Source organism: Xenopus laevis, chromosome 3L, assembly GCF_017654675.1.
Source record: "Xenopus laevis strain J_2021 chromosome 3L, Xenopus_laevis_v10.1, whole genome shotgun sequence".
Classification (NCBI taxonomy): Eukaryota; Metazoa; Chordata; class Amphibia; order Anura; family Pipidae; genus Xenopus; species Xenopus laevis.
The window spans coordinates 33917210-33930218 of record NC_054375.1 but is presented as its reverse complement, the minus strand read 5'-3'; the positions used below and the strand labels follow the sequence as shown (position 1 = coordinate 33930218).

The following is a 13009-nucleotide window of genomic DNA, read 5'->3' as shown; positions in this document are numbered from 1 at the left end:
TCCCTTATGCCATATACTGCTTTTAAAATGTCTATTTTTTCTCTTGTTTCTCTTTTTTTTTAACAACAGCCTTCAAAGGAAGTGGCATTAAGGACTCTGCTCTGTTGGCATACTTATCCATATCTCTATATCTATATAGTTATCCATGTATAAAGGCAGCTCACTTTTTTCTAAAAATAAATTGATAACATTTGTTTCACATTTTTTAGAATAGTGAGGGGAGTTCTTTTTATATTAAGATATTGAGTTGAGAGTATAGCAATATATTGTTTTAAGATATTAAAACAATGATTTGTTTACTGTCATCTTACACACTGTGCATATTGCATATATATGAAAACAATCATTGGTTATAATAGAAGAAATAAAGCATCTGGTTTTAATGCAAGATCAGATATTATTATTAACGTTCCAGGGGCAGTCCAGTTTCATTCTTCTGGGATAACATTGCCTTTGTATAATTATAAAGTACAGGTATGGGATCCGTTATCCAGAAAGCTCTGAATTATGGAAAGGCTGTCAATTTTATCCAAATAATTCTAATTTTTAAAATGATTTTCTTTTTCTTTGTAATAATAAAACAGTAACATGTACTTGATCCCAACTGAGATATAATGAATCCTTATTGGAAGCCTATTGGGTTTATTTTGTTTTTAAATGATTTTCTAGTAGACTTAAGGTATGACAATCCAAAAAAAAGATCTGTTAACCGGAAAACCCCAAGCATTCTGGATAACAGGTCTGATATCTGTATTTGTTGTCTCATTAACCGAAAAACTTAAATATGAATTTGGTAGATGCTGAGAAGATGGTAAATGTTGAGCCTGCATCATGTTCTGATTGCTCTAAGGCTCCCGGCAGTAAGAATACACAGATAACAGGACAGACACGAATTTCATTGTAGTCACAGAAGACTGAATACATTTGCTTTCCTGGTTAAATGGCCATGGGAGAGAAAAAGGGAAAAAAAGAAACGTTTAAGGATCCAGGAAACCTTTGAAGTCTGCTTCTGGTAGGACAAAGTAGGAGTTTGCTTTGTTTCATGGTTCCGGTGATAAATTGAAAGCACCTACTTCAAACGTTTCAGGCAAACGGGAATAATCAGAGGTATTGGGGAGAGGGGATGACATAGTGGGGAATCTTTTCAGGATAAACACTTTTTCTAGGTTATTTTAGGTGTTCAGAATATCTCAAAACATGACGATGCAACATGATGATAAAGATCCATTAATTAAACTGCAACAGTCATTTCGATATCTTTCACTATCCAAACTACTCTTGTTCGTCTTTTTGACTTGTCCAATCATTTTGCCGATCTGTTTGTTATTTTGTCTTGATTTTACCCAAAGCAATGGACAGGGGCTGCTCTAAGACAAGTCAGTTATAAATGCCACAGTTAAGGTTTATGGTCTTAGATATTATTGATATTGTAGCTGGGCTATAGTTTGATCCTTATTTTGCAGAAAGGAAGCCTGATCAAATCTTGGATCCTAGAACCCAAAATGTCTGACTCAGACAGCATCCTTCCCAATTGTACTATTTTTTACGGGACAGTCCTGTTTTTGACAGCTCAACCCGCAGTCCCAGGTTTTGTTATTGAAATGTCCCGACAGATCTCCTGCACTGAACAGCCAGAACAGCCAGAAAAAGATTGTTTCTAAAACATAATCGGCTTTTGACAGAGAGCCCAGAATACTGGCAGGTGGACTTAGATACATTTGTAACAAATTAAGATAAGCTAAGAAGCAAATGTAACCATTTAAGATAAGCAGGTCTCTTGGGGAAACTGTGACTTGCAGCCGGCCTAGCCGGTAAAACACCTGCCAAGGCCGGGGCTGGTATTACAAATTTACTGGCAATGCAGTTGTACCCGCCCCCCACCGGCCGGTAATTTTTTTCAGTAAAGGTGGCAACCCTACTTGCAGCCTACAGGGCCTTAAATTCACCTTCATTAACAAAACTTAGACAGAAAAAACAGAAATGCATTCAAACTTTCATAACCTGCCAAATTTTGTAAAATGAACATGGTAATTAGGGGGATGTGGTCACAAAAATGGGCGTGGTCAAACATATATATGAGACAGGGCTATTGAATCCAATGTGCTAACGCATAGCATGTGCATTTTTAAACACTCCATTCTATATTATAGGGGTGGTTCTCCTTAAAGTTAACTTTTAGAATGTTATAAAATGGCTAATTCTAAGCAACTTTTTTTTTTCTTTTTTATAGTTTTTGAATTAGTTGCCTTCTTCTTTTGCCATGTGTGCACCAAAGTGGTTTGATAAATTCTATTTGCATTACATTTTTACCCACCACATCCCAGAAATGACTCCCAGCCCACTAGGATCACCACCACTAAGGCATCCAGGGCTTATTCAGGCCTTTAAAATCATAGAGCTATAAAACTATGGATCAAACTTCATGCTTTTACGTATGTGAACACAATCATTTGCATCATACATACTGTTATGTGATGTACAAACTGCTTCATGAATACAGAAGAAGAAATAGTTTCAGCTTTGCATTCATGGAAGGAGAATGATTTTTATCCTTCAGCTGGTGTTGAATTAAAATCCCAGCATCACCAGAAGTTTTTATATGTAAGAAGTATGTCCATCTTACAGTATATGGATTTTAGTGATTTGACGTGACTATTAAATTAATTTTAAGCAAAATGTATTTTATTTTAAGGCGGGACATTTAACAATTGGCTATTAAATATCAATTTATACAGATTTCTGCATGTTTTTCTGTTCCAAACTACAGATCCACATGGGGATGGAGATAAACATGGAGGAGGAGGAAGTCCCTCCCCAGCAGAGCCCTTACATGCTGTTCCTGTTGGTCCTGGTTTTCTTTGTCACAGGACTCCTTGGCTTCCTTATCTGCCATGTTCTGAAGAAGAAAGGCTACCGCTGCCGCACATTCCCAGAAGAGCTGGATCCTGAGGCCAAGGAAGAGCTCAACGTAGACCTTGAAAGTGAGTGAGGGTCTTGTGTGATTTATTTTTGTTTCTGGTTTGTTTAAGGGTAAATAAAGCTTAGAGAAGATTCATGTTTGTATGTTCTCCCCGTATTTGTTTGGGTTTCCCCTGGGCATTCCATTTTCAGGCGACACAAGCGAGTTTACAGGCACTTGCCATGTTGTGTGCGAATATGATAAGGACCTTAGACTGGGGCAGGGACTGATTTGAATGATATATTATGTCTATAAAGCGTTTCAAAATATGGTGACAGTATATAAACAATAATTAGTTTAGTATTATTAATTAGTGCCATAGCTTGACATTAGAGAGTCCTACAGGAACATATTTTAGGGATTCATTCCCCAAACCTTAAGAAAGAGAACTTTTGTACAGATATATCAGCGTCCCATTCCCAGCTGCATCATTTAACCTCTTAGTCCATGTCTATTAACGCCCCACTGAGAATATTATTTGGCAGATATTTTGGTAACATCTTCCATTCTCGAACAGGAAATCACTTATATTAAACTCTGCATTTTTTTAAAGCATGCAAGTGTAAGCAACATGCATATTTTCGTAAATGTATCTCATCTAGGTTGGGGGGGAATCCAAGAATGTTGGCTGGGCAATGTTGGGACTTGCTAAAAATCAAGGTGGCCCTGGAGAAGGCCGGGCATGAGTGAGTGTGGGCTGACGTGTCGATCCCAAATATTCTATAAAGTACAATAAGAGAAAACACAATATATCAAAATCTATAGTTGCTACAGTAAAGTGTAGGGTATTACTATCTTATGGACATGCAGGGAATTTCAGCTCTAGGCTGCCCTTCTCTTTACTGCGTTTAGGCTTCAATTTTCTGCAATAGAGGCACTCCATCATCTACTGTATTTGCAGTATGTATGATTGAAGGTTAAATCAAAGTGAGGTCATGCTGTCGCAAGGATGGGCGAATTTGACCAGTTTTGTTTCGCCAAAAATTTGCCGCTGGCGAAATGTTGCTGATGCCCATTAAAGTCTATGGGCGTCCAAAAAATATTTACGCGATGCAAATGTAACCTAATGTGGAGCTTCCGGGGGGGCCAGTGAGTATAGGCAGATCCTCATTTATGTCCTGCAATAAGAATTGCACAGGGAACTTTATTGATCTGCATATATAGTCGTAGTTGCTATGATCTCATGCTAACCTCCTCCACCATCTAATATAATAAGCCCTAAAGTGATCAAACTATAGGAAAAAAAAAAGTAGGCCTTGATAAAGGATAGAGGTGGTAAGACTCGCCCTTTACCCTACAAGAACCAAAGAAAAACAAATTCCAGTTACCAGATAACAAAAACCGCAATCAACGAGCAATCAACAGCAGCACATACCCAACTATACAGTAGACAATTCCCTCTACCCCCATTCCAAGAACCCCACATCACCACTATGCTAAACCCTATAAAAAGGACCTGCAACTCTGCACCAACTAATGCCCAGTCTCACTCAAAAATGTATCATAATCATGCCAAGGGGATATGCTTTGACTTATGATTTTACTGCCATAAACAATGCAAACAAGTAGACATTGTAGAAGGATTGGAAGCAGCACTTATTACAAAGGCATTTCCCCCAATCCAATAAACTAAGACAAAGCAAATTCCAGTTATGATTTTTACAGCAAACACTTTGAAAGCTTTTCGCTTGTTCTTCTCATTGCTCCCTCAGGATTTGGCCTAAGGGAAAGAATAAGAAATAAGACTATAACCGTGTGTACAGTCAGCCACCCATACAAATGTGTTTACTGTTGACTTCCCTGGGTAAAGATCACAAATAACACCCAGAATATTTTATAAAGAAACATTTTACCCCTTACTTAGGGTTGCCACCTTTTCCGGTTGGGAAAAACAGGCAGGGGGTGGAAGAAGTCGGGGGCGGGCCAGTGATGTTAAAGGGTGACGTTGTGATAGGCTGATCATGTCATTAACTTCAATGTCTCGTCTGGATTTCCTAATTTGGAAATCCGGACAGGCACTTTTCACCCGGACAGCCCTTCCAAAATCCGGGCTAGCAACCCTACCCTTACTGGGAGTCATACCTAAACCTTTCAGGAATTTGAACACATTTTAACCTCTTATTGTTTGTGGAAAATTCTAACTATTAAGATGGTAGTTTTACCGAAAATATTCTATTCCATGCAGACGCTTCTTATCACAGCTGAAATCTGCTCTATGACAACCAATTATCAAATAAGAGACCAAACTTAAAATAGTACAATATATATTTTCATCTTCTAATATGAAGAAATGTGTTTATTTCACTCAGTAATCAAAAGAACCTTTTTACCCTATAACAGAATATATAAAAGGAATAATAAGAAACAGGGGTGACAGGTCTTTCCAGAAAGTGGGCTGGGTGTAGGGACATGTCTAGGTGCACCCATGTGTGATTGTGATGAATCTGAAGCAGTTCTCTATGTGGAAACTTGTGATGTGCGGGCCGACCCGATACCCGCTGGAGTCGGGTGGGTTCAGTCGACCTTGCAGTGCTCCTCGCCACCTTCAAATGCCGGCTTCCGGTTTTATAGTGTCGCGTCTGCTCGGCCCTTTTGTGACGTCATTGTGACATCATCGGCGGGGGTCTATAAAAGGACCCCCGGAAGCGGGTGTGGGCGGGCGCCGTTATTAGCAGGGCAGGTTAGAGTCGGGTGCGGGTCAGGGAAACCCTGATCCGCACATCACTAGTGGAAACGTTTCATGCTAAGAAATCAGCAAATAGGTACAGGGACTAGTGATAGGCGAATCTGTGGCGTTTTGCTTCACCAGAAAATCATCGAATTTACTGAAAAGTTTGCGAAACGGTGAAAAACGTGAGTCGATGGACGTCAAAATAATTTTGACGAGTGACTATTTTGTCAAAGTGCATTAAAGTCAATGGGCGTCCGAATAATTTTGACGCACAAAATATTTATGCATGCGACTACTCCGACAATTTTTGGTGCAGTTTCGCAAATTTATTTACTGGCGGAGAAACGCGGAAATTCGCTGCAAATCCATGCTTGGTGAATTTATTCACCCATCACTAACAGGGACACCTTACTACAGAAATTTGGGTTACAAGGCCCTTTCTGTAACCACTTAGCTCTAAACAAATGAACAAAATTGTTGTTATAAAAAGTAATTCAACTATAATTCCTGGAATAACCAGCCTTGAGCTGCCAGTAATTTCAGGTTCGCTTCTTATGTTGCACCATAACAAACTAATGGTGTTATTCAAGTGTGTTTGAAGTGCCAACATTTGCACTCATATGTCTTAAAGGAGAAGGAAAGATGAAATCACTGAGGGGCTGCCAAACATAAGAATTATTTTTTACCTCATACCAGTATTTCTATCTAAGCATCATGTTACGATCGTGCTCAGATGTTACGATCAGTAAATAAGACTTATGGGGTGAATGTAATTAAAGTCGCAAAGAGAAAAACAATTCGCACCAATAAGAATAAAAATCCACATCTCACAATGTAAAATTGTTCTTTAAACTATTATTTCACTGTGAGCTTACTCTTAAGAAGTGCTTGAAGGTGTCGGAATCTTTTGGAGCAAACATAACGACTTTTTCAGTAAGAAGTTTTATTACACTCACTGCACATTGGCGCAAACTAAAAAATTTGCACGCGGTCTGCCACTTTTCGGAAGTGGACGCTAAACAGTTTCCGGGTTCGCAAAAGTTATATTAAATTCTCGCTAAGCAAAATTTGTTCTCATTGCGAATAGTTTTTTCGTTACCGACTTATATTACACTCCCCCGCTCATGTAATATTGTTCCTTAAACTGTTATTGCATTGCAAATTATACTTGCGCATTGCAAATTTTAACTGCGCACTCTTAAGAAATGTTTGAAGGTGTAAGAAGTTTTATTACATTTACTGCACATTGGCGCAAACTATAAAATTCGCAACGGTCTTCCACTGTCGGAAGTGGTCGCTAAACAGTTTCCCGGGTTCGAAAAAGCTATACAAAATTCGAGGGTTAGTCGAAGCACTCTTAAGGCTAAATTCAAGTATATTTAAGTATAGTGGAAGTGCTACTTACAATGCACATCCCTGGGCCCCTGCCTCATAAGTAATTCAGTATAAATGCAAGTGCATGTGTTTAAGGACAGGGGTTTTTAGTTACATTGTTATGATCATAAAGTTGATAAGCCACCATACCACGTCAAGGTAAACCCCATATGGCGGCCCCTAACTTGTTTACCTCTGGTCATAGTATAAAGTATCTAGTGCCTCTCTGCATAGTAGCATTAATTAAAGTAAATGTCTGCTGAGCTTTGGTTTCAATCTGAAGGTTAAATCCTCCCCCGTCGCCATTGCCTTGCGGCTTTTAAGAGGGAGTAATTGCCCAAACCAACGCCCATTGTTTAAAACAATGTAATGACATACAAGTAGTGAAGGCAAAGTAAAACCAAATGCACAGGTGCACACTTAAAACATGTGTATATAAGTATGTGTGTCAGTTGGATGTAAATAACTAAAAATATAAGAGTGAACTAAAATAAAGGACAAACTGAATTAAGTGTAATAATAAGAGTAATAAGTGTAAATGGATCCAAAGTGTTACTTGGTGCAGTTAAACACATAGGACCACCATTAGTTTAAAGGGGTGGGTATGGGGTGCTATTAGATACTTTGAATCCATTTACACTTATTACTCTTATTATTACACTTAATTTTGTTTGTCCTTTATTTTAGTTCACTCTTATATTTTTAGCAAAAATTGTTTTCAAAGGCAAAACTTTTCGCATTGCGAATAGTTTTTCCGTTACCAACTTTGATTACGTTCCCCCGTACATGTCATATTATAATATTGTTCCTTAAACTGGTATAGCATTGCAAATTGTAATTGCGCACGTTTAAGAAGTGCTTGAAGGTGTCGGAATCTTTTGGAGCAAACATAACGACTTTTTCAGTAAGAAGTTTTATTACACTTACTGCGCATTGGCGCAAACTAAAAAATTTGCACACGGTCTTCTACTTTTCGGAAGTGGTCGCTAAACAGTTTCCGGGTTCGCAAAAGCTATATTAAATTCTCGCTAAGCAAAATTTGTTCGCATTGCAAATAGTTTTTTTGTTACCGACTTTTATTACACTCCCCCAAACATGTAATATTGTAAATGGATTCAACGTATTTATCTAATAGCACCTCATACCCACCCCATCAAACTAATGGTGGTCCTATGTTTTTAACTGCACCAAGTAACTGCACCAAGTAACACTTTGAATCCATTTACACTTATTACTCTTATTATTACACTTCATTTAGTTTGTCCTTTATTTTAGTTCACTCTTATATTTTTAGTTATTACATTGACTGCGCATTGGCACAAACTAAAAAATTTGCAAACGGTCTTCCACTGTCGGAAGTGGTCGCTAAACAGTTTCCGGGTTTGCAAAAGCCAGATTAAATTCTCGCAAAGCAAAATTTGTTCGCGCAAAGGCATAACTTTTCTCATTGCGAATAGTTTTTCCGTTGCTGACTTTTATTACATTCCCCCGTACATGTACAAAGGAAATGCTGCTGTAGACTTAGAAAGGTCGATGATAGCGGCACAGAATGATCGGCAATGTGGTGCGTCCACTAAATCTTCACTGTAATGCGGAGAACCATTTGAATACATTATATATGTGAGTGGTTTGGTTTCTTTCCCATGTGCAGATGCAGAAGAGATGTCAAATGAAGACACGGTGGAACGTATAGTGAAGTGCATTATCCAGAATGAAGGTTAGTGTTGTGCCTAACGGTTACGATGGTGTTTGTGTGCAGGATATTGTCAGTGACGTGTATATTTGTGTTCATTGCTAGCAAACGCGGAAGCGCTTAAGCAGATGTTGGGTGACACTGAAGGAGACGTGCCTATTGTCCCCAGGTGAGGAGGCTTTTACTGCATGTTCATTTACATCCGATGGGCTTTACAGCAAATCAATGATATAGAGGATTCAGGTGATGGGCATTTTATTTCAAAGCTCAGAGGAAGTGGTGCTGCCTGAAAGGACAATTTAGGAAGCCTGAAGCTTCATTGAAAGGGGACGTTCCCTTTTAAATCACATTTTAGACCATTGTTTCTTGATCAGGCCCTCTACAATTTATTCTTCATTCTGATGCTGGTCCCTAGTGTTCAATGGTGTAACTGAGGAAGCAGACCTTGCATCTGCAGGGGGCCCAGGAGGTATAGGGGCCCCATAAAACCCTAATTTAGCTACAATTTCAATAAATATTGGTTAAAAAAGTCAACTTCTAAACATTTTGGGGGTCTGAAAAATAATTTGCTGTGGGTCCAGTAATATCTAATTACACCACTGCTAGTGTTAGTGACCTATGAAATGCCTGACCTGTGGAGACCTGTAGGTCAATACACTGGGAAAGGTTAGCTAAGGATGCCGGGAATTGTTTTTCATCAGCAGCTGCTTTAAGTAAACCCATCACAAGTGGCTGCTCCAACTCTAGATAATGTAGCTTTAGCTAACAAAATAGGATGTTAATTATAATTTTAATATATTCATAAAATATTTTAAACTTTCCATGAATAGTTAGTAAATGGGACCTGCCAAAATACAGCATCTATTATTTCCCTGACTCCTATGGGTTCTGATTACTGTGGTCCATTCAGGTTGAATAGTAGTGGCTAAATCCCTTTCCCTCCCAGAAATTGGGGACTTGTGTCTTGACAGTCATAGTTCTTTGTGATCCATGTATTATAGAATTTAATCAAAACTCCATGGGGAGAGGAAATCATACAGCTGTACTTTTACGTTCATTTTAAAACTGGGGGCATGAGCTTCTAAGCAAATAAAAATGGGCTATTGAAGAATTGCCTAGTTCTAACTATGAACATCTACCAAATCCAGAAAACCCACGGTTCCAAGCATTCTGGATAATAGATCCTATCTCTATAATAGCTTTTGAAGGGATTTTTATTTCTGAATCTTTTTGCCAGCATAAGTTGATTAGCATCTGCCTGTATTTCTCTGAAGTTCTAGAATGTATCGTACCTGTTCTTTCCGGCACGCACAGTTCTTTCTGTAATGACAACACAGCTGCCGTGAGGCTTTTGTAAACACCAGACCAAAGCACTTGGGCCCCACCAAATCCACTTTATTGAAAATTTCATTTTGTTTCTCAAAACCGAATCAGACATAGCATGAGCCAAAAAGCCATTTGTGTTAACCCTATTAAGGCATTTTAAACTATTACTACATTGTAATGTTAATAAATAAATAAATGACTATATTCTAATATCCAATATAAGAACTCATAACCTTGCAAACATGGTAGCAGTTAAAGGAGAACTCTCTGGGGCAAATTCACTAACCGGTGAAAATTTGCCAGCGCTGGCTTTACACACATCGCAACACTTTGCCAGGCGTAAATTCGATTCGACAACGATAATTCATGAAGATCCGAAGTTGTGCACAGGGTAACGCTAGCAAATACGCTCAGCAGTTCGAAGTTACGATAGGGTTGGCTAATTTGCATACGGCGTGCAGTTAAAGTACAATGGCCATATATGTTGCAGCAAATGCATTACACTACACAAGGCCAGGGAACCTTAATAAAATTATATAGAGGTGTTATATTGCCCTACACATGTGCCCACAGTTTAGTTTAGGTGCCATATGTTGTAGGAGGGGAGGAGGGTACCCCAAAAAAAAATTCGATCTTTTTCAGCCTGTAGAAAGGAAAAGACGCCAGCGTTTTTTGAAAATGTTCAACTTTTTTTTTGAGGAACTCCTATCTACTCTATTGCACTTATCCTAGTCTGAGATGGCGAAGGCAAGTCTGGCGATAGAGGTAACGTTCAGTAAAATCCAAAAGTTAGTGAATTTGCATAGTAAAGCTCTTTCGCCATGGCCAAAATTCACTGGCGTTCGAGTGCCAAGTTGCGCCAGCGAAGTTACACCAGCAACCGCTAGTAAATCGCTGGCTGAAATGATGTCACGCTGGCAAATTTTCGCCAGCTTTAGCCACTTTGCCCTTTATTAAATTTCCCCCTCTGAATATAATTATGAATTGTTGTAGCATTTCTGAACTCAAGTTACCCTTCACTGTCCTCCATCACTGGAATCTGTTTGTCTAAGTGCAGCTTTGAGCGAGAGTCCGTTATTGTGAAAGACAGTTAGCTCTAATACAATATCCAGGGAAAAGAAGCTCACCCCAATGTATCTGACATAAACTGACATGGACTCCTGCATGAAGAGCAACAGATTGCGGAAAGGGGAATAGTGAAGAGTAACTGATATTTTTTAGAAACAGTACAGCATTTTTCATTATATTTAGAAAGTTCCTTATTTCCATGAAATGACGTTGGTATTTAATGGCCTTCTCTATTAAATGCCCTGCATTGTTAAAGAATAGTCACTCTTTACCATAACTCTATGTCAGCTTGTGCCCACACCGTGAGAGCCAAGATGCAGGTCCCCCTCATCATCACACCGTTCATCTTGGTTCAACACAAGCACCGTGTATCCATTGCTCACGCAAGAAGAGGAGCCTGTTACACCGCATGGGCCGCTCAAAGGAAGGCAAGGGAAAGTCACACCCTGGGGAGGTCACTGTCTTCTCTGTTGGAAGGTACTTCTTCTGACTTCACATTCATTATCCTTGTTGCGGGGCATGGCAATATGCTGCATGTCAGTAGACAACAAATTATATTGCCCTGCAATTACCCCCTTTACATCTTCAAGGGAATCTTCCAAGATTTGGTTCGGGATGCGGCCTTTTTCAGCAGGATTCAGATTCGGCCAAATCCTTCTGCTCGGCCGAACCAAATCTGAATCCTATTTTGCATATGCAAATTAGGTGTGGGGAGAGAAATCTCAAAACAAGGAAGTAAAAAATGTTTTCCCCTTCCCACCCCTAATTTGCATAGGATTCGGATCGGTATTCGGGCGAATCTTTTGCGAAGGATTGGGGCGTTCGGCCGAATCCAAAATAGTGAATTCAGTGCATGCCTAGATTCTGTATCATACAGTCCCTCCCTCACCCTCGTGAATTGCTTGTTTACTCATGCAAATGCTCAGAATTGCTCAGCTACAAATATATATTGTCTTTGGTCTAGCACAGGGGTCCCCAACCTTTTATACCTGTGAGCCATATTCAAATGTACGAATCGAATATGAATCTAATACGATTAGAATTTTCAGTTGGAACCATTCGATCGAATATTATATATTCAAATTTTTTCTTAAATAACCTACCAGTCAAATTGTGAGTAAATTCTAATTAAAAAAAAATTCACATGAATTGGAAATGACATTTGATAAATGGGCCTCTTTAAATCAACATTGTGAATATTTTTTCTTGTAAAAGCTTGAACATTTAGCTCACCTCTAGTATATTGGTTCTCATCCTGTAACTCTCTGAAACTTTAGGTTTAGAGTCACTCATATTGGCAAAAAGCACAGTATTCAAGGATCACAAGATGGTACAAATGAAAGCCAGGAGCCAGTATCGTCTGACAAAAACCATGAGGAGCAGCCAATGATGAGGAAATCTAGTACCGGCCTTGCCCAGCAGCAGGACCAAAACGTTCTTGGGATGCAAGACTTGTCACAAAATGGACCAGATATGGTGGGTTTAGCCAAACTGGAGGCTCATAGTGAATCAGAAGCCAAGAGTGTAGGCAACAGTAGCCTAAGGAGATTAGAGGAACAATTTCAAAGATATTCTCTAAAGAAGCAGGGATCCAAAGAAAGGAGGAGCAGCGCCCCAGAGAAGACTGCAGCAGAGTGGGGGAAGGTGGGCATCATTGAAAGGGTGGATGAGAAACAAAAAGAAACAAGCTCAGAAAATGCAGATGAACAGAAAATACTGGTAAGTCCTTAACTTTAAAATGCATGTGCTAAGAATTGTAGCTCAGGCTCGCTGCAACAGTAACTAGCCCCAAACATTGTTACACCTGAACAATGACTTATTTTGTCTTTACTTGAAAGGAGAACTAAACCCCTCATACCAAAAAAGCCCCCCTTAACTGTCTGCCATTGATATTATGTACCACATGCAAGCTTGCAGG

General features: G+C 39.2%; 1 protein-coding gene across 7 annotated transcripts in view; it reads left to right on the top strand.

Moving 5' to 3' along the window:
- Positions 1-13009, top strand: part of rell2.L (RELT-like 2 L homeolog) — a 33402-nt gene that overhangs the window by 7029 nt on the left and 13364 nt on the right. For 6 of the 7 annotated variants that reach the window (NM_001094085.1, XM_018251067.2, XM_041585164.1 and 3 more), the window contains 5 exon segments: positions 2768-2981; positions 8656-8721; positions 8803-8866; positions 11380-11568; positions 12369-12810. In NM_001094085.1, the coding sequence (NP_001087554.2) occupies positions 2774-2981; positions 8656-8721; positions 8803-8866; positions 11380-11568; positions 12369-12810 (969 nt within the window). In that variant the 5' untranslated portion in view covers positions 2768-2773. 7 annotated transcript variants of the gene reach the window in all.